This window comes from Phaethon lepturus, unplaced genomic scaffold (genome assembly GCF_000687285.1).
Source record: "Phaethon lepturus isolate BGI_N335 unplaced genomic scaffold, ASM68728v1 scaffold21143, whole genome shotgun sequence".
Classification (NCBI taxonomy): Eukaryota; Metazoa; Chordata; class Aves; order Phaethontiformes; family Phaethontidae; genus Phaethon; species Phaethon lepturus.
In genome coordinates this window covers 110,843-132,289 of record NW_010530213.1, presented here as the reverse complement: position 1 = coordinate 132,289, position 21,447 = coordinate 110,843, and the positions used below count along the sequence as shown (strand labels likewise).

The window sequence follows — 21,447 nt, the reverse complement described above, 5'->3', positions numbered from 1 at the left end:
ACTTGAGGCGGGCGGTTCCTCAAGGGCTGCTGGAAATTTTAACTGTCCGGCTACTTCCAGAGATCCAACTTGGAAGAAACGTCCTAACTAGTAAATAATTGCGGTTATCACTGCATCAGTTTAGTTTAAAGAGCTGACAAACCTCTCTAAACTCAAAGCACAATTAGTCATTAGGGTCTAGTTTTTCAGCACTGTTAAGCAATTTGTAACCCATTCCTTTTAATAGGGTTATGCATTACTTAACCGACACAGATGTCTTGAAAACTGAAACCGCTGGTTATGAAGCAGCAACCTTGTTCATTAGCTTCCATGATAGTCAAATCATCTATAAAACCAGTGTTTAATGGCCAGCCGATGAATAATCAATGTCTTGCTTTTCAACCGAGTGTGAAAGCGAGAATAATCTAATACACCGTCCCCCTGGTAAAACGCGAGGCCTTGGGTTCCGTTTCTATTCAGGGCTGATTTATAACCCAATGGAAACCTGATGTAAACATATGATCAATGAGTCCCATCATTGCTGATAATAACCCCCAACCGGCCCACTCCCTCATCTCAAAAGCCATCCCTTTAGGCTATTAGTTTCGTCCAGCTAATCCTCTCTACTTCTTCTGCCTGCTGCTTTTACCTTGGCCATCCGTTCCGTCCAGCAGACTCAGAAGTAATTTTATACGCAGCAGAGAGCGGGTGGAATTGATTTTTCACTCAGTGCTCAGTTCCCATCTGAATAATTATCAATTTTACTGCCTCATAAAGGGAAGAGTCAAAATTTCAAATCAATTCAAAAGAGCTTCTGAGACTACAGAAACTGTGCATGAGAATAAAGGTCAAAGTTGTCAGTGACCTCGGGAGATGATGTCAGATATTAGTACACTGAGTAGTTGACATCAGAGGCACTCAATATGATATGACTAGTGCTAATGCAAATCATATTTATGCTGACTACTGGAGACCAGCCATTAATATTTAAAAGACTATGTGAAAGCCTGCATTCAAAATAAATATAACGTATTCCGCAGGATCTGAAGTTAATAAAGACAGATCACTGCCTAGTCATATGCTGTGAAGTGAAAGATTACTGCATATTAACAGGCAAAGTATTACATCAAGATTGCCACAAATGCAGCAAAGTCCAGAGCCCGGGTTGCTGTTCTGTCCTTCACGTTCAAATCACTGCACGCCCCGTACAACACTGAGCAATCCGATGTACCCGAATGCTGACTTCATTGCTAGTTTCCATGAAACCCCTATTGGGCAAGTAAAACTTAAGAACCTGTAATATGATGAGGGAATCATCATATTCTGATAACGATGTCCATAATAAACATCATTAATATTCTCACAATATGCTATATACTGCCAAGAATATATTAGCTACCATTAGTTACTTTTCATCTTCAATTAGAACTGTAAACAAATGACAACAAGAATTATCCGTGGTGACTGTATGCCAGGCTTTTTCCAAATGGCAGCATACCTATTAGGGAATCACAAAGATGACCACACCAGTCATTTGCATTTTGTTAATAATTTCCATTTTCCTTAAAAGCCTTCAGACCTGTGAAACACATCTCCTGAAACAGCATCTTTGCAACTGCATTAGGAATCCAGAGATTCTTGTAAATATGCATTTTCAAATAGTTTAATGAGATTCCAAGGGCATGTGGCACAGAGCAAATGTGGAGATACGTAGCTATGAACATCCTGATCTCCCCGTAATGTACTTGGGCTGTGATAAACCTGATGGAGCTGGGAAGGGGAAATATCTCCTAAGCACTGCAGCAGCCACTTCCTTTTCAGAAGCATGAGATTTAATTTCTATTGTGTTTACCTTTAAAACAAAAAAAATCCCTCTGAGTCACCTACTGCAAAATAAGATATTCAAACTCCATAGCATACAGCCATTCAATTTACACATTTCATTACCAAAATGTGTGGTTCAATGCCAGAATTGTTGTTCTTCCTCCTAAAATACTCTAGAGATTTCCTTACCACGTCTGTAGAAATGTATTGATGATCTCACACACCTCTTTTTATGAGCAAAAAACGAAACACCAAGTTTTAAGATACTGTACAGCCAAGTATAGTATCTACATTTTTCAGTATGACCAAAAAAAAAATCTTCCGTCTTTGGTTGTCATGAGAACACAGCTGAAGCTACTCAGGGTTGCACACCAGCGTAGGGAGGTTTCTTCCGTTACTAAATGGCCAATGCTACCCTGACTTTCAGTACCACAAAAGATCAGGAATATTCAGAAATGTAGTAATACCCCACAAGAAAAGACTGCTCATTCACCTGCTGTAGAACTTCTGGGTTCTGCTGCATGAAATGAAGCAATCTCTGTCCATCCTGTGAAATCTCTCTACATCTTAGAGTCTTCTTGCCTTCTTTAGCGAGGTGCTTGAAGAGGTAGGTGACAATGTAGTCTAAACTAGCGCAACAGCTGGAGGAGACAATTGTATCTGTGTAAAAAATGAAAGAGGGTGGAAATTGTTTCCATAAAAGAAAAATTAATAATGACATTTTATAGTACTTGGAGAGCTCAACTTTAACAATCTCTTTGACATTAGGGTAATCAATACATTGACAAGTCTATTTTTTGATACATGAGTGGACTAGCTTTGAAGACTGCTTTTATTAACACACAGCAGTATTAAACCGTTGGTTTTGAGTAACTGGATAGCTCCACGTACTAAAGATCCTACGAACTCCACTGAACTTCATTCACAACAGTATGAATGCAGCCGCCCCTCTGCGTACTGGGAAGCGCAGGATGAGGGTTGGCATTTTACTGGTGTTCAGTTTCACATTCAGAAGGCTCCAGATTCCTGGAAACTAAAAGTCTGTTTTGATCTGCTTACTGAAAAGGCAAGGTTAATCAAATAGAGCCGTCGTCCAGGTTCTTATCAAGTAGTATTTCACAATGTTTCTCTGCCCCAAATAGCTTAGAATCAACGTCGGGTGACAGGCAATGAACAAGGGCCCTTAAAGGCAGTAAAAGGGTGATCACAGAACAGCCGGTTAGTCATTTTGCTTAACAACTAATAATTCAAGTAGGTTGTAGTACATTAAATACGGCTGGCAACAACACAGCAGCAGTCACTACCAAACACTTCATAAATGTCCCCAAAACTGAAAGTCATGACAGCAAAGGAGGATACTGTTGAAAATCAGAAGCAAAAGCCACTTCATATCTTTACTTACTGCTTCTAGAAGTAAGGGAGATTAAAAGCTTAAACCTATTTGCAGAGTAAATACGTCTGTCTGATTTATGTAAGTTATTTTGTTGCTAGGTGTTGCCTGCTGTGCCGCTGCTGCGAAAGAGGATTCTGCTCGCTTCCATCCCTCAGCACGACGGTACCAGCGTACTGGTCCTTGGTTCTCACGCACGCTCCTCTCGCCTTCCTTCGAGAACAGCGGTGCAGCCTTCCTTCCTTCCTTCCTGCCTGACACCAGAGGTACTCCTTGGCCCCAAGACTGGCGGCTGCGACTGAGACTCTCACAAACGTGCCCCGGCTCTGTAATCCCGGTTCCTCCCAGCTCCTGCTCTGTAATCCCGGCCAGAGCCACACGTTTCCACACCCGCCGGTCCCTCACGATTCCAACACCAACTGAAGCTCCTTACACACGTGCAGCGGTTTAACCCGCTGGGTGCAAGGTTTAGCCCTAGCTGATATTCTCTGCAATTTCAAATGTCAGATCCAAGTGAGTGGAGCATTTAGGACTCCATCCTGTTGCCACTGACTTCAGCTAGAACTTGTCTAGGCCTTTTACAGTTCACAGTATTTATTTTAGATGGGCCACTGGAGTAAGGGATGTGTGGGGGTTGCAAAAAGAATTAAACTGTTAAAATGCTCATTCTGAGGGAAAAGGGATTCGAAGGATCCAATTAAATGTACCTTGAATTCTTTAAACTATGCTAATTTGGAGGCCTGCCAACCTTGCAGTGTTCATTTAAACACATCCCTCTAGACACTGAAGTATTTTGATCTGTGTCTGTTTAACTCCTTAAGCTCTGCACTGACACTATTAACCCTTTGCATTCTAAGAACAAACTGTATTTTGCTAAGAGTGTTTTGAAGTAATCACTGAGGAAACATTTACAGGCCAGAAGGATGCAAGTGGTCTCCCAAGACCTGATCTTCGAAAGCAACCAGCTGACTCAGCAGCAGGAGTTAAGAGTGATCCAACAGCTCCAGATGAGCTGGAGGATCTCAACTTTGTCTGGACTGGACCAGTGAGCTTCCTCGGACTGAATTCAACAGGGCAGGATGTTAAGATATGTTGCCGGAACAAAGCTGAGTTCAAAGTTATGAGTCTTGCCAAAGTAAAGACTGCAGAACCTGGCACTCATCGTGTTCTCAACCAAAACAGCCCTGCATATAAACTAGAAACGCAATTCATGGTGGAATTGAATCACCATCAATAACAACGAGTGAGAGATTTGAAAATACATATTTCATAGGAGGGCTCTGCTGTATTTCTAAACCAGTGCTTAACTCTATTTCTTTTTAAATTGAATAATACAAAGTAAATCACTATCATCAGTTTACAAAACAGCAGTAGTTCTAAACATGCTGATACTGTACAAGTAGATATTTTACATTCGACAGTAAGTGATTTTAGCAGAACAGCAGACAGGTCTATGCTATCATTTGCTCATGAGAATCTGATACGAGTGTTAAGAGCTACTTAAATTTGCCCATAACTATATATCAAATATGCTTCCCTATGCTCATTTTTCCTTTTGATTGCAAGGATATAACAGACAGGGAGCGTCAAGCAAACTCCCTTGAATGACTCTTCTGGGCATGTGGAACCTTGTGCTGGAGCAGAATAGTGTTCTCACTAAATCTTAGTGAGACAAGCCAGCCAACTGAATAAATAGAACAACCAAGAGCAACAAGGAGCTACCAGTTCTGTATGGGCAGAAGAAACGGATGGAGAAAACAGAATAAAGATAGAATAATAAAAGAAACTGAGATAAAAGCTTGGGATAACCAGGAAAAATGCAGCGAAACCACATTTCTCATTTCTGGTCGACTCAGCGCTCTCACCTGTGAACCAATTAATCATGTGGATCACAAAGCAAGCAGGCTGTGGTTACAGAAAGTGCCAAAACCAGCTCCACGTGTGTCAGCATGGATCCAGTAACAGTTCAGTCATTTTGTCAAAGAAAACTCTGGACGTGCTAGTGAGGCAGGTGCTGGTGGTGGGCAGGGGACAAGGATGACGACACGGGTCACCACCACATTCAGCTAGTTCTTTTGGTTTCTTCTTCGCCACTATGCATTCATTTCATGTTTTGGGGGCTAACTTTACATGCACTTTTTTAGTATCTGTGTGTTTGTCCTTTATGTATGAAATTCCAGTCAGACATTAGCTCAGGTAACTGGAAGTTGAGCGTGTTTGTTATAATAGGTTATATTATCTCAAAAAAACCAACAAAACCCCCAAACAACCTGAGGATGCCTTTTGGTCTCAACAATACGACAACAGCATACTGAAGGGGAATTATTTTTCAACAGTTTAATGACATTGCTGCATCTCTGCACATTAAAAGATTTTGTTTTGTTTTTCACATAAAGGCAAGGAGAGGGAGTTAAGTGGTATTTTCCCTGTCCATCAGTTGCTTACAGTTCAATACTGGCATTATTTGCCTTCGAGACTAAACCTGGAAAGTAAATGGATTTAGCAATTTAACATCTAAATTAGGCAGCAAGACAGAAAAAATGTTTTACTTTTTTCTCAATGAATAGCATACTATACTATTAATCATATGAGAATTAGAAAAGCTTTGCAGAGATTAGTGACAACATGCCAGGCAGACTACATTAAAGGGCTCTGATCCACTGAGTCAGCTGTGAAAAAGCCAGGTAAACACTTTAGAAGAGAACTATTGGAGTGTTTATCCTCGCAATAAAAGCTTAGATGAGGACTTCCATTATAGCTGATTTACAGCTGGGCGCTTCTGAAGGAATACATATTCTTTCACAGTGTTTATAAAGCGTGGAATCAAGCAAGGTATTTACTCAGCAACAGAATGAACACTCCTCAGAAATAAGGATTTGGGGAATGTTTATCCTACAGCTGACAACAATGAGAGTCTCAAAGGTTTCACGAATGTAAAGGGAGTAGAGAAAAAAGCAAGATGCTTTTTTTTCTGTGAAAGAGAAGTGATCTCCTGGTATTTAATTTTTAAAATAAAAAGACAGCTATTTCATTTTTATAAACATTTCTGAAAATGACTTGTATGTTCTAATCAGTTTAAAACACAATTCCCCCTCAGATGGCTTATAGCCCTGAGCCCTACTATTCTGAGATGTTCTTGTGGCTATGATATAATTCAGTGAAAAAGGCAATGCTTGGATCTACTTACCCATTTTCCAAGGGCAGAAGGATGTATGTGACCAAGTAACACATAAGAAATAAATTTGTATCTCACTGTCTGACAATTGGTAATGCCCCAAATACCAAAATTTTACAGGTGATAAAACATTTAGAAGAATGACTCGTAAGAAAATGCAGTGACAGGTAACTAACTCCTGAAATTATTAAAAATAAATAAATAAATAGCTATAAACTGACCAAACAGTAGTTCATCTGGACATATCATCACAAGACTATGGAAAACTATTAATTTCCCTACAAAAATAAACCTTCTTGAACACAAATGAGGAATCTGAATGCTGACATCAATATCAATGCTTGATACATGCAGCATTAAGAAACATGGTATTAAGGAGAAATAATCACCTTATGACTTTAACATGAAAGGTAAAAAAAAAAAACATTTTCCATCTGACTAATCATGGAAAGAAAGCAGTACTTTTAATGTGCAAGAGAGATTAGGGGGCTGCACAGGCATTTGGACAGAATAAAAAATTGTTTTGGAAAGGTAGAGAATGCAAGCGGAAAATGCAGAAAAAATACCAGTGGGATCCTAGAGGTGGTGGCAGAAACCAAATGGCACCACCCTCCAAGTCTAAAACAGGGTCAACATCAGACAGGTTCCTTAAGACCATGTCCAGTATCTGGAAATATCTCAGAGGATGGAGATTCCACATCCAATCTGGGCAATATGGAAACAGCCAGGTCTTACTGACAGGCAGACAGATTGGGCAAGTCTCAAAGACGGAAAAACTACTTGAGTTTGGAGGAATCAGAGCAAACAAAGGCAAAAATGAACACGCAAGTGGGAATAATAGCTTTTGATGGACTGCATCAAGCCTTCAGTGAAGTCGGGTGAAGTTAAAAAAAATCCTACACACTTTGTTTTAGTCTCATATGTTTGTATTTATTTTAGGTACTTTAAGAACTTTAAGATGAGCTGAAGGAGAGTGTTGGCTAAGCAAATCTATGGTTTATGAAATGTGAAAAAAAGGGAGCTGTTAAAATTTTTGTGGATACTATTGCAGAGCATCAGCAATTCCACCAAACAGAAGTGTTCTTAGAAAACATCTATGTTCCTAAAAATTACTAATTCTTCACGATTAAACTCCTAGACACTTAACTCACATACTTTTCTTCCCCGCCCCTTGAGTGAGAGCACAACACTTTTTGAAAGGGGAAAATAAACATGATACAATGAAAGCTGAAGCTTATATGGCTTTTACATCTTCTTCCCTCTCTTTACATGAATTCAAACTGGGTTTTAAAGAGATGGTTAAAGTAAACTTGGTATGCTAGTGAAAATGAAAATATGAAAATATGAAAATTATCAAAATGGATATAACCAATACCTCAAATGGAAAAGATGTAATGTGGAGTGATAACAGAGATCAGGAACACGGCTTGCTAAGCTGGCAGCCGTCAGTCAAGCTACCATTCAGTACAAGATACCCCTTTGCAAACGAACAACAGGCAGACTCCCAGCAGAACCAGCCCATAGGCAGAAAGTGCTGTACCACCACTGCAGGTGACAAAGCACTCAAAATATCTGGGAGAAGATAGATTTCAGCATTATACAATAAAATGACCTGAATACTTCTTTACTACTGTTGTTTAGCTGTTCACTACCTATTTTCTCTCTAAGAGTAGTTTCCCTCTTGCAGAAAAAACTGCTGAATAGGTTTAACATAGCAAATGCTTTGTGAGTCTCGGTGCATTCATACATTCCTGTGGGGCTTGACTGACACTTGGCGGTAATGAGAAACGCCAGCTATTATGGAGTAACATCTATACATGCTAATGTTATACTTCCCCCCCCGCCCCCTAATAAGCACCTTAATCAATAAACACTACTGTTAAGGTTTGAAGAGCTTCTTGGTCAAAAACTATGTAAATGCATGGCATTCCTAGGCGACGGTGATCAGAGTGTAACTGCATGATTTATTTTTTCTTTCCCCAAATGCCCAGTCTCCTTCTCTATACTCCAAATGACTTTAGGCTACCAGCCCCCTCCCCCTAACCCCCAAATGTCTGGACAGTCATCCGATTAAAAAAGCATAAAATAAACCACGCAAGAGAATTAAATGAACTGCAGTCAGACTGCTGTATTTTTATCGTTACTCCAAGTATGCTTGTGTTATACTGATTCTCCTCAGAAGTATATACAGGAAGTACTGAATAGCTAGTTTCTTTTTTCCATGCATAAAGATACCTTTAGATTTCTCAAATCATATCACAGCTGTGCAGAACAAGCATTATTTATACAACAGCTATGTTGATCAAATAAAAACAAAACCCCACAGGTTCCTGTACACATTTTAATACCTTTTACTTCTGAATAACAAATGCGTGAATTTTCACTACTATCCTAGTGGAGGCATATTAATGATTTGAACAATTCTGGCCTGTAAGAAAAGACAGTTTAAAAACATACTATCTGTAAAAAAAAAAAACTTAGCTCCATTAACCGAAACGGTCACATTCTTAAAATGTTCAAAAGCCAGCATCTTTCATTGTCACTTGATATTCATTTTTCAAGATACACAGGAATGTGCTGCTTTGAAAATCCTAAATACCTAAATACTTGAAATCTTTCTTTAGCTGAATGTAAGTAGTTCTTACCTACTGCAGTAAGTCCTTCAGATATTGAGGTAAGAATATAGATTAGGACACGAGGTTCTAAACTGGTAATGAAACTCATATGATCTTGGGTCAGACACTCCAAAAGCGGGTAGTAAGACTGGCTTAGTTTTCGGTATTGCTGAAAAAAGAGTACACATTCATAGTAAGTATAGATATTACCATTGACTAATACTAACAACATTAACACATGATAGAAGAACGATCTTACAGTTTTTATGATGCAATACATTCTAATTTAGCCACTGAACCAAAATATTTATAGAGACAAAATATTTTTTTGTCTTTGGTAGATTTCAACTTTTCAAATTTACCATAGGATATAAACTCACTATTAGTTTAAAATAAGATCAGGATAATACAATAATGCTCTCGTGCTTTGACATTCTACACGGCTATCAGTCTAGTAAAAGCAGTATAGCATTCTGTCCAGGGTGCCAGTTTGACAGGATTACGGCCCATATCTTACCTTCTGCAGGAAATCTTGTAAGTTTTATCACAGATTTCCCCCAAATCATCTCAGAGACGGACATTTTTGGGGCTTAAGCGAGGTCCTTTAACAGGCTCTGGGCAGGCAAAGGCACTTGCTTGAACGCACTGGCTCAATCAGCAGATTACTCTTAAAGACTCTGATTTAGGGCATTTATTGTTGGAGGGCTAGGAGTGTGCCAAATATGCACACTTCACTATACAACCAATGCACCAATTTTAATTGAGAGCAACTTTTCCGTTCCAAGGACTTTATTTATGTGGCAGGCATAAATCTGGGTATTAACCATCTTTAACTATCCTGAATTTGTCTCTTCCTGCAAGAAAATGACAGTTTTGAACTGAAGCGTCCTGAAGAAAATGTCACAGCTCAAATTTAGGCCGATACTGCGCAAGATCTATTGTCTTCGCGCAGAGAAGCGGGAACATGGTATACTTTAAAATTAAAGTTTTAAATTTTATGGGGAATACACAGTGACAATTTACAGATTGAAGCTAATTGCAGAGCAGCTGAATATGTGAGGATGTTTTACAGGGCATGCGAGCAACCTAATGGGTTTGCAAGTACAGAAAGGAACAAAATTTTGCATTTCTCTTTCACGACAAGCCTAGTGAAAATTCTGGAAAAGCTCCCGTTTCACATGGCAGGTCCATCATAGCTGTATTTTAGATGCTACTACATAAATAAATTCAAGCGATTGAAATGAAAACTGCGTTTGAGCTGTTCTAGATCCCTCTGTCTCATTATAACAATACAAAGCCTGTGGTGGTGTTATTTCATATTTCACGTAAAGACTCCCAAGATGAGTAATTGCTTACTAGCAAGTCACTGTGGGATACTGAAAGCAGCATTTTGACAAAGGCCTGAAGTACATTGTCAAAGTGGTTGTCCCCGTACAACTTGAAGACGCCAAAGCTGACATAATTTCCACATAAGGCAGATTTGAGTGCAGAGTAACAGATGGAAATGCCCTTGAGTTTCAACGGATAAACCTGATCTTTTGACAAAGTCCCAAGAGAGAGGATCTGATTACCTGTTTTCATAAAAAGAAAGAAAGAAAGAAACTTACATAAGCAGCTGCAAATCTAAAATATTTTGATGGCACTATCTAAACTTATTTTTTGTCTTTATTTTCACTACTATTCGGAAGAAAAATTTTTTCTGCATTTGATGTAAAAGATCTGTTAAGTAAGCATGACTAAAGCTTAAATGCCACCAAGGAATTAGTATGCACAATTAAAAATATAAGCTATGGAATTGCTGTCATTGATAGACCCAGTCATGGTCTGGCTGTACATCAGCATGAATTCCTTAATCTGAACAGAGTTGCAACACATGGTTTTATAGCTTCTCATGCTGCAGCAAAGCCTGGTTTTGATCCATTACCATGACGGTCTCTTGGGACAGTTGCTGATGTATACACGCACTAAATATATCCCTCAGAAAACAAATATGTCCATTACAAAAGCCTCTATTTTACCAGTCACAGATGGGAATGACTTTTTAATTAAAATCCATGTCTATAATGTAAAAATAACAGCTAACTGTAAATATTTGCTGTTGCTATTAACAGGCGATAGTGACTTTTGGATCCACCGTGCAGCAGTGCAGTAGATCCCGCTGCAATCCTCTATACAAATCTGATTATTCGCAAGGCCTCATTACCAAGTTTTCTAAGTATCTTGTAATAATTTAATGCTCATCTTCACAGGACCCCAGAGTAAGTTTGTCTTCATGACAATTTTTTTTTTTTAACCTGAAGTAATTAATGAAAGTGAGCTAAAACAGTAGAATGAACACAGCAAAGATTGAAGTACTTCAGTTCTACCATGAAGTAGCCTTACTAGGTTGACCTCATCTGACATTGACCTTGGCAAGCTTGGCCTGCACAAAACCCAAGTACCAATTCTTTACTTTGTAACTACTGATCATTCTTGGTGATTTTAACTAGAGGAAAGTAACACAAAACCTTATGTTTTGAAAAGCATTCCTACAAAGAGAAGCACAATAGTCCATACAGATCAGACGCTTCGCTCGTTTGCTTTCAGCGTCTAACCTAGCTGTCATGGCTATGACGACAACTTGACGACAACTTCAATGAGTGAACTGTACATTAACTATTCACAACCCCAAACATTGCCAGTTGAGGGAGGCAGTTATGACAACTCAGTTTTGCTTTTATAATAGGCAATTAAAAAAATGCCCCTTAAAACTTGCCTGAGATCACACAGATCTCATAGATTGCGTAGTCCTGTTTAATACATATTGAGGCCTAATATTAAATTGGGCCTGTCTCCTTGCAGCTCTCCTTTCTACCCATGCAAACTTCCACCTGCAAATCATGTACCTGCCTTATTTTAATTCTTTCTCTTAATGTTATTGATCACCCACAATAAGGAATTTACATCATACAACTAGAAAATGAGGGGGAAAACCTTGTTTCTAAACACCCAACGCATCAAAAGATCACCCACTTGATATCCTTTAATGCAAAGAGGGAAAGGCATGTTTACTGTTTAAAAGATTAATGTTGTTCACCACTTCTAGCAAGTACACGGCAATTTATCCATCAGGTTGTAAAGGAAAAGTAGATTTACAAAAAAAGGCTGTGAGTATGATCAGGGATTGCTTAGAAGCAGCAACTGGGGTCTGTAAGAAGTGGGAATGTCATCACTAGAATTATGGAAGGTAGGAGAAGAATCAAATATTTATCTAGGAAAGATGATCACTTACAATAAAAACCAAGCCCTCTTAATTAAAAAAAAAGTTTTTTAAATGAATGAAAATAGAGACTGGTTTTGATAGTGTAAATGGTCATATGAGTACCTCTACAACCCCAAATGCCGTAGTCATGAACACAGTGTTAACTGGGGAAGAGGGCACAGCTCCAGTGACTGCTACTGCATAGAAATTAATTCCAAATGGTGTTAAATCTCTGTTACGCTAAAAATGAGCAGGATCCAAAAGATCCTCTTTGAAAAGTAAAACATAGCAGGAAAAGAAGAATGTCTTCTACTGTACCTGCATATTCATTTACTGTCATACTTTACATTACTAAGAAATTACATTTACATAAAATTAAAGATAAGCTCCATTTAGCCAAAGATATCCCAGCCAGGTCATCTTAATTAACATTAATCTTTTTGACAAGGCCTAGTCCAGTTACTGAGAAGAGCAGTGAATCTCAAATTCTGTGAAAAAAATAACATGAAATACCAAAATCTGTCTGTGAGAAAAAGCAGGGAGATGCACACTATTTTTGAAAGCCACTATGTAAACAGTGTACGACTCTTAGGGCAAAAGCAAGACAAAAAGGTAAGTGTGCTGTAAGCTAACATTATCTGGTCTTCACGATTAAATTCTCGGCTGAAAAGCTCTACTTCGATAACACAAATCTGTATCAGAAATAAGCAAAGTTCTTGATCCCAGAAAGTAACAGCCTTGAGTTTATAGCTGTGCTCTCCAAGCGCAACATCGTGAAATCCTAGGTCCTTGAAGTACTCGGTGTAATATGCAACAACAGATGGAAAGAGCTTAGTAGTTGTCAACGAGGCAATTACATACTTAATATGGAAATTAATTGGAAGACAACGGAAAAAACAGAATGATGAGGAAAGAAGTTGAAAAAAACCGAGGAATCCCTTAGCCTGGGAACATGAATTCTAGGAGGTATCCACTAGTGCTGATCTATCTTTTTTATTCCTTCGCCAGAAAAAAAAAAAAAAAAAAATCACCCCATAATTAAAACTTTAAATCCATTGATCAGCATAAAGCAGTCAGTATAGGAAGGCACAACCTCTGCTCCCTCACGCTGCCTCACCCCGGGCAGGCATGGCAGGAGACGAATTCGGTGCCCATCCCTTCTAATGAAAACACTGAGAAGAATTTGCGTCTAGTGCAAGATTAAAAGCTGCTTTTTGCCAAGTGGACAGAGTCCACCGAGAACTGTTCAGTGTTCATGGACTCATTTTAAAAGGGCCTAAGAGTGGGAACAGCCGATTTCAAATGAGCAGCAGAGGTGAAAGACCACGCGGTGCCTGTTACCAACGCCCTGAGCCATCAGCCTGTGATTCAAGGGATGCAGCGCTGGAACAAAGACTAGTGTTTTAGCATTAGTTATTGAAAAAAAATATGAAGTACGGTGCTGTGCCTGACTAGAGAAAAAAAAGAATGATCTACTTGTAACATTTAGCAGGAGCTTCAGGGGAATATTTTTACACACCATGGATACTACTGAACATAAACTAATTTACTGAGGTACTTGGAATCAGGTCAAGAACAACTCCTCAGCTACTGCGGATATGCTTACATTTATAATCCCTGTAGCGAAGGACCAAAATACAATTTTATAAACCCTATTGTTAAAAGAAACAATTTAAAGAAATTAAACCAACAGAAAAGTGACCTTTGACACGCTACGTTTAAAAATTGTGTTTGAAATTCATAGCTCCTGTCAAAATGAAAACTCTGTAGAGACTAATCAGTGACGTTTCAGTGTTACTACTGAGTTAAAAACCAAATTAAAAAAAATCCAACTTGCACCAATTTCTGCTTGTTGGGGAGAAATTGTACCACACAATCTTAAAAAATACGAACTTTTAAAATTCTCAATAATTTCTTTTAATACAACTTTTTGCCCTGCATTTGACAGCAAGGTCACTTACAAAAATTATAAACTTTCTGAGCCTCAGAGATGATACAAAATTCTGACAGGAGTAAGAAAAGGATTTTTAAAGACATTGGGTGGAACTGCTAGATAAGAAATAAGGGCTCGAATTTGACTGCCAATTTAAGCATTTCGTTACCGCAAGACTCCTTAGTACAAAACCAAAGGAGCTGCAAGAAAAAAAGGCGTGTGTACGCAGAGGGGGAATACAAAGCCGGCTACAAAAAACCCAAAGTGGGATGCTCTGACCGAAGCTAACACCAGCATGGCTCGGAATCCCACAGGCAATACGCACCAGAGCTTCTGCACAGCTCATTCCCTCACTCCCTCCCAGATGCGGGAGCACGTCAGGACAGGCAGCTTCCCTTTCAGTTCTCCTCCTTAATTGCCTTTACAGTAGAAGCTATAATACAAAAATGATTTCCTTATGGCTGAGTTTCATTTAAGCAGGGCTTGTTCTAGATTTCAGTCCAATAAGTGCTATGTATAATAATACAACTAAATCATGTTTTAACACGTGTGAATTAGATGAAGATTAAAAAAAAGACTTTGAGATTAAACAAAGGTTGTGAAAATTAATCACATTTATAGAGAAAAAAGTGTTTTTTTGCCTCTTCCCCTTTCCTATTTTTATTATTCACCACTGCCCCATAAAGATGGTTTTGAATGTATGCTTCCCAGGCATTCAGAGTGCCAGGGCAGTATAGAGAAGTGGCCATATATAGAAAACAAACGGAAAACATGAATCATGAAGATGAGAGCGAGCTTCGAAAACTTATTTTTTTAAGCTTCCACAACAACAAAACATGCATAAAACCTCTCAAATCAGCACAACGAGCATGCATCGCGCCAAGATAAATTTGCCAAAAGAAACCCATTATGAAAACTGAGTCAGTAATGAAGAGCAATATATTCTGGAACCACTATTGCAAAAGAGAGGAGGGCAGACCAATGGCAACCGAGACTGGTGAGCATTCCACTTCTAAGCTAAGCTGCTGATTAAAAATACCTGTTCCACAGCAAGAATCACTTTAACCAGAATTTTGCAGAAGAACTGTTATCTTATGAAGTTGCTGGCACTGAATGGATTACCACACTAAGTTTTGAAATACATGCTCAAGAAGCAATTTAAAGCTCATTAGAAATAATTGTGTCTGGCTACTGGAAAATGTGGTAAAATTTAATCCACATCCAAATGCTACCTGGGCTGTGAGAACAGGAAATTGTTTTGTGCTACTGTGGCTAACCTCATCGCTGACCTTCAGCAGTAACTGCTACAACAGCTGAAAGCTGAAGCAAAATTAAAAACTTACATCAAAGTATATCATGACAGAATGTAGATAAATAAAAACAGCATATTGAAAATATTATTTTTATGTCAGTCTCCTATAATGAAAGGGAAGAGGTTTACGAAAATGTAAAGAAACCACAAAACAAAAATAGATAGTCCCAAGATGCACTGAAACATCATTCCTATACAACTGGGAGTTCAAAAACACACAGTAAGGAGACTTGTAGATACAGAATTAAAAGTGAAACATATTGGGGATGAAGAATGGTGGATTATACTATTGCAACTCCTTTCAATTTTTTCCTCTCCGTTGTTTCTTTTAAATCACTTTATCACTCAGTCAGACTGGCTCTAGCCATAATGGACAAGACACACCACCCCTTGCCAAGCAGCCGCAGAGTCCTAACAAGGATAATTGACTATCTAAGTGCTTTTTGCATCCCGCGCCAGGCTTTACATCTTCTGAACATATAGCACTTGTAAAGACATCTTAGAAATGCCTTCAGAAGTGTTATCGGTATCAGCGATAAATGAGCAGAAGGGACAGGACACGCTAGTACTAACCTAATCGCAAAGCTGGATCTGTTAAGCAGAATTAAGCGCTCGCTGAGGTGCTAATTTTAGAAAATGCAAAGAATTCATATTTTAAATTTTATTCGGTGACAACTGAAGATGCTTAGCATATCCTAAAAACAGGCATTTTGGATTTTCTTCTGCTTTGCACTCAAACGTATGAAATCACTATATGCCACTCTAGAGGAGAAAAGAGTATATGCTTTAGTCTGGAATTAAAGACATTTCAGCATCCATACTCACAAGCGTTCACATACGTTCACACCCCAGAAACACAGTTCTACCCTTTTCCTCCCCCTTTTCTTTTTAGCCCAAGCACAGATCTTAACAGTACATATAGATAGTAAATGGAGGTACCACTCAGACACAAACGGACATCACAAACTTTGGCAAAATTTAAGTTGGAAAGAAGGCGACATGCTACGTTACCAGACGTTTGTTTCAAAAAGTTATTCCCATGTAAACAAGAGTACAGGGTTTAGACAAAACAAATCCACACATAAATTCTAAATTATCCTTCATCACCTGAAGAAGGCCGTATTAGCAAAGTATCTGTGTGTTATCCAAAAGTGCTTTGATCAGTGTAGTCCAGACTTAGCAAAACATCAGCATTTTGTCAGTAACCACCAGAGCACTGTGCTCTGATGTTGGCCAGAAGAATCACCCAATGCCACCTCACTTCAGTTACTAACTCTTTCTCTAAGTGTTGACAGAAGAGAGATGTATTCCAGCTCATATTTTTATGTCCCTATAGGTTTATATTGCAAAGACGACTCCCAGTGGACCTAAGCCATAACTTGGAAATTTTCATGTTTAGTTTGGTGCAAGGAAAATTTCTGAAAATAATACTTTTACTAGCGATTTGTGTACATTGTTACAAGTGAGAGAGAAGAGGGAAAAGTGCTGTCCTAAAACAAATTTAAATTTCACTTACCAATGGAAGTACAATACAATTAAGCCAAATTTTCATTTATTGTTTGTATGATATGTTCTTGTAAGAGAGAGGAGCAACCAGGCGAGGCTGCACTGTCTGCAGGAGAGAGACGACTGCTGCCGAGCTACGGGAAAGGAAACTCTGACTGTCCAGGGCACGGCAAGGAGGAGAGGTGAGGGGTAACGAGCAGAGTTGGAAGCCCAGACAGGGATTGCCAAGAGAAGCAAAGGCTGTCAGGCCTCCAGGTGATGGACAGAACTTCTCAGGGATGAGAGGAGGCTGGGCAGAGTTTATGGCAACCCACCTGGTCAATGGGATTAACTGAAACCAAGACTGAAAGGAAGGATCTTCCCACCAGGACAGTGTGTCATGTCATCACTTTGTGTTTCTCTTCGTTTAAAAAGGCAATTATTATCATTTAGATTTCAATAAAATCTATCTTGAGTTTCAAGTATCTTTTTGATCAACTTTGGGGAGCTACTGTAAGCTGCAGGCATATACAAGAGGTTTGGCTGACTTGGTACAGTAAATTAACATATCCTGTCTCTTGTCATCTCTTGGCATTTACTGTGTGTCCTATTTTTTCCTCTAATGCTCCAGCCATAAAATCGTGCTGAATGTGAGGATCTCAACTGTTTTCAGAGTTTTAAGTTACTAGCGGTAATGGTATAGCAGAAAACTTGAAAACTGAATCCAAGGCATGCATGTCTTCATCCTTTTAACTGAATCACACAATTTTTCAGAATATGGTGCTGGAAACATTGCTCACAAACACCAAAGTGAATTTGATGATCATCGCTTGGTTTACTTGTTTATTTTTTCCCCAGATGCCTGCCAAAATTACATATGCTTAAAAGACAAATACACTTCAAAAAAAAAGGTCATGGAGTATTATGGGTTAAAGTTTTCCTTAAAAGCGCAATTTAGGTATTAAGATTTTCAGGAAGGCATTTGAAATTAATGCAAATTTCCTCAATATAGATATTTTTAGAAATATCTGTATGTTCAAAAGATCATACGTAACTGAAGTAATGAATCCTTACAACACATTTCCAGAAGAGTTCTATCTTTCTGTACACTGGAATGGAAATCTCATAAACTAGTAATCGTCAATAAAAGCTAAAAATGTGAACAGCAATTATTCAAATCTCATTAATTGCTGTATCTTGAAACACTTATAGTGGCCTGTGAAACTTTCCCAGACTGTAAGCCAGTGACCACTTCAGAAATAGCTGCCGCAATTTGAAATAGCGCTAGTTTAGGATGTTTGTTACCGTGCCCGCAGCTGAGCCACGGCGACGGCCGGGCCAGCGCTGCCCATCTGTGCCAGTGCAGAGCCAGCTGGATTATCTGAAATCTCTGCCCTAAGGGGCCAATTCAGCCGATTGCACTGGGAGCTCTTTCATGCTGACTTTGCAGCGAGTCCAGTCCCAGAATAAATATTGGCAGTGACTCACAGAAAAGAAAGCCTCAACGATTCACACCTCAGTCACACCTAAGTTGTGGAAAGATCCCTGATGGGACCCTTCCAGGCACCGATGACGACGTGAGTGTTTTTTAAAAGCAAAATGACAAAAACCCAAACATAAGATATATTGAGCAGAGGCTTTCTCCCACATCTACGTCTTTCCTCCACTTTTAGTTGATAGGTGATTTCAAATTTTTCGTTTGGAGGACGTTAAGAACAGTTCTCCTCTTAAACCTGTGTTGAGTAAAATATCATCCTCCCGCAGGAAAGACACAAAAGAGAAGCCTGAGAGAAAGCTCTTATGGTCATTTCACTTCTTTCTATGGCACACACCTCCAAGTAGATGCCACACATCCCTAAATGTCTTTCACATAAATTATCAAAGAGGGTTACAGGTGTTTGGACACAGGCTTCAACAGGCTCTATGGCTCCACTGCTTAGTTTTAAATCTTAAATTTGCACTGCCCTGAAGTTTCCTTTTGTGCTGCACAATTAAATTGTAGCATGATCCAGAAGCGTTGTCTGGTCCTTATGTGCAAGAGCTGCCAATACTTTAGGGCTGAGAATTTTATGAACTTCACATACACACCATAAAAGCTGCAACTGAAAGCAAAAGGTTCCTTTGCAAAGTGTTTTTTAGGCATGAATTAGGAATGAAGCAGGTTGAAACCAACTAGTGTGGTTTAGTCAGCAAGGTTTAGAAACTTGCTGCCAACAACTGACATGAATGGATGCCCAACAATATGCTTATGTTTTTCAGAAGTGCAGAAAAGATGGTGAAGGCTGACTGAAAGTAAAAAAAAAAAAAAAAAATTAAAAAGGGAAATATAACTGCAGTGGGGTTAGGTACCATAAGACAAGTGGATTTGAAGCATCATCATGACTACACTTGATTTTTTTTTTTAAATCATGAAAAGAAAGCTTACAACACTTAAGTGCAAAGACTAACAGAAATTGAGTAGTAAAATCTAAAAGTTTACCTTTTATCTCTTCATACATGGAAAACCTTACTTTTATTTTGCTTAATTGTTCTAACAAATTTACTTAAGAACATGGCTGAAAAAATGTGCTAGCTTACCACATGGTATATTTGAAAAAGAAACACAAAAATTATTTTGCAAGGAGTAAGAGTTACTTGGGTGTAATTTTTTTCTGTCATAAATAAATGCTTTATGCATTCTGCATATACTGTTTCCATGCCCTGCAGATCAAATGCAAAATTACACTTGAAGTTTCTTACACAGGCAGCTATGTAACACAGTTTCCAGACCCAAAAAGCAGCCTGAATGCAGTAAAAGCAAATTTGATGCACCAATTTTCCTTCTTTAAAAGTAACAGGACATTTACGCCTCTTCCTATTTACACAAACTACAAATGAGGTTGCTCTACAAAAACCCGATAATGTTCCTTTCAAAATATTCAGACAGCAAAATTGTAAGCTACTAAGTCAGCTGGAGTGTAATATAAACTGCTGGTGTCAAAGACCTGTTGCAGCTGCATGCATGAGTGGGAGCAGCAAAATGGAGCAACTTTTTATAAACACTTTTAACAGCGCTCTAGAGTAAAGCTGTTATGGTCCTACTATGTTTTGGAACTGGTGGAATATAATTGGAATACATAAAATCAACCCACACCTATCAATCAGTAGCCTAGATCAAATACCTCATGAGTATTTGTATCTTTGCTGAAAGACATTTACAGTTGCTAGAAGACAGCTATTCAAGTTAAAAAAGTGATACAAGCAAAAAGTTGCTGCATGAATGAACCCTGGTCTATGAAAGTAAATGAGCTCCCAAGGTTTGCCACGTAAGCTCTGCACTTCCCAAAGGGATGATACTGGCTGTTACACATTACGGTCCTGCTACGTATTCCACAAATCCATCAGTGCTCAGCAATATGAACTAACAGGAGTTTCATATCACAAGACAGGCAAAAAAATTACACTGCAGAGGAAACGTTAATGAATACCTACCATAGGTACAAATCATTTTACTGGCTTCTCTGAAGAGAAGAATTCCATTTGGAGAGGATACATCAAAATTTAAACGCTGCGACCTGAAAAATAACAGCAAAAATATTCAGATGGTCATCGAAGCAGAAAACTGCAATGGGTTCATTCCTAAAACAAAAAAAAAATTTGCTGATTACAAAGTACAATTATTTGATAAATTAACTCTAGCTTTCAGTCCAATGATGTACAACTTAGTTACCTAAATAGGTTGCCAAAGAAACAATCCTATGACAAAAGACAGAACAATTTTAACCAGAAAAGGTGACCAAACAATACATACGCAGCTTTCAGTGACCGATGAACATCTTGTGCCCGTATACCGTTCAGAAGAATGCTACAGAGGCTCCATAATCCAAGCCGTTAGGCTAACTTTTACCCTGGTTCTGCATCTGTACAGCTTTTAAAAATAAACTAATCCCCACTTATTCTGCTACGTAAAACCCGTGGCAATCCCAAGCCCGTTCTCCGGGTGTAAAGCGAAACATGCTTTTTATGAACATTCAGACCCGAAGGAGATTGCACCACGCTGTCTTCCCTGATGCGCATGTACTACCAAAGCCAGGAAGTAACACTTCGTTCCCAATCTGGAAACGCAAGAGAATCCTTGCCAAAGTCCATGTTGCATCTTTCCAGTTTGTCTTTGTGATAAAGAAGCCTAACTGCTACTTCAGGCCTAAGAGTTCATTTGGAAACTTGAAGCTGACTCAAGACCTATGTCTTAAGCTTCTAAGTAACTAGCAAAACTCACCCTTGGTGTTTATCTGGACTGAAAGGGAAAGGAGTCATCACTGAGTGATGTAAACCAGAGTATCCCCTGGCTGACCTCTCTGGGAGTCATCCACTTCTGATGACATGTGGAGTCCCTGTATCACCTCATCACAGCGACAGCAGGAGGTATCCTTCTTTGCAGCCAGTCCAGGTTTTTGTTGCCCGAGTCCCTATTTGCAGGGTTCTTCGCTGCGAACTCTGGAGTAAATCTGGGT

General features: G+C 38.9%; 1 protein-coding gene across 1 annotated transcript in view; it reads right to left on the bottom strand.

Moving 5' to 3' along the window:
* Positions 1–2,296: 2,296 nt before the first annotated feature.
* Positions 2,297–21,447, bottom strand: part of RANBP17 (RAN binding protein 17) — a gene marked incomplete at both ends in the record, with an annotated part of 129,505 nt that continues 110,354 nt past the window's right edge. Inside the window, 4 exons of the mRNA XM_010284211.1 lie at positions 2,297–2,463; positions 9,014–9,152; positions 10,340–10,554; positions 20,426–20,508. Coding sequence (XP_010282513.1) covers positions 2,297–2,463; positions 9,014–9,152; positions 10,340–10,554; positions 20,426–20,508 — 604 coding nt within the window. The remainder of the gene's footprint in view (positions 2,464–9,013; positions 9,153–10,339; positions 10,555–20,425; positions 20,509–21,447) is intronic.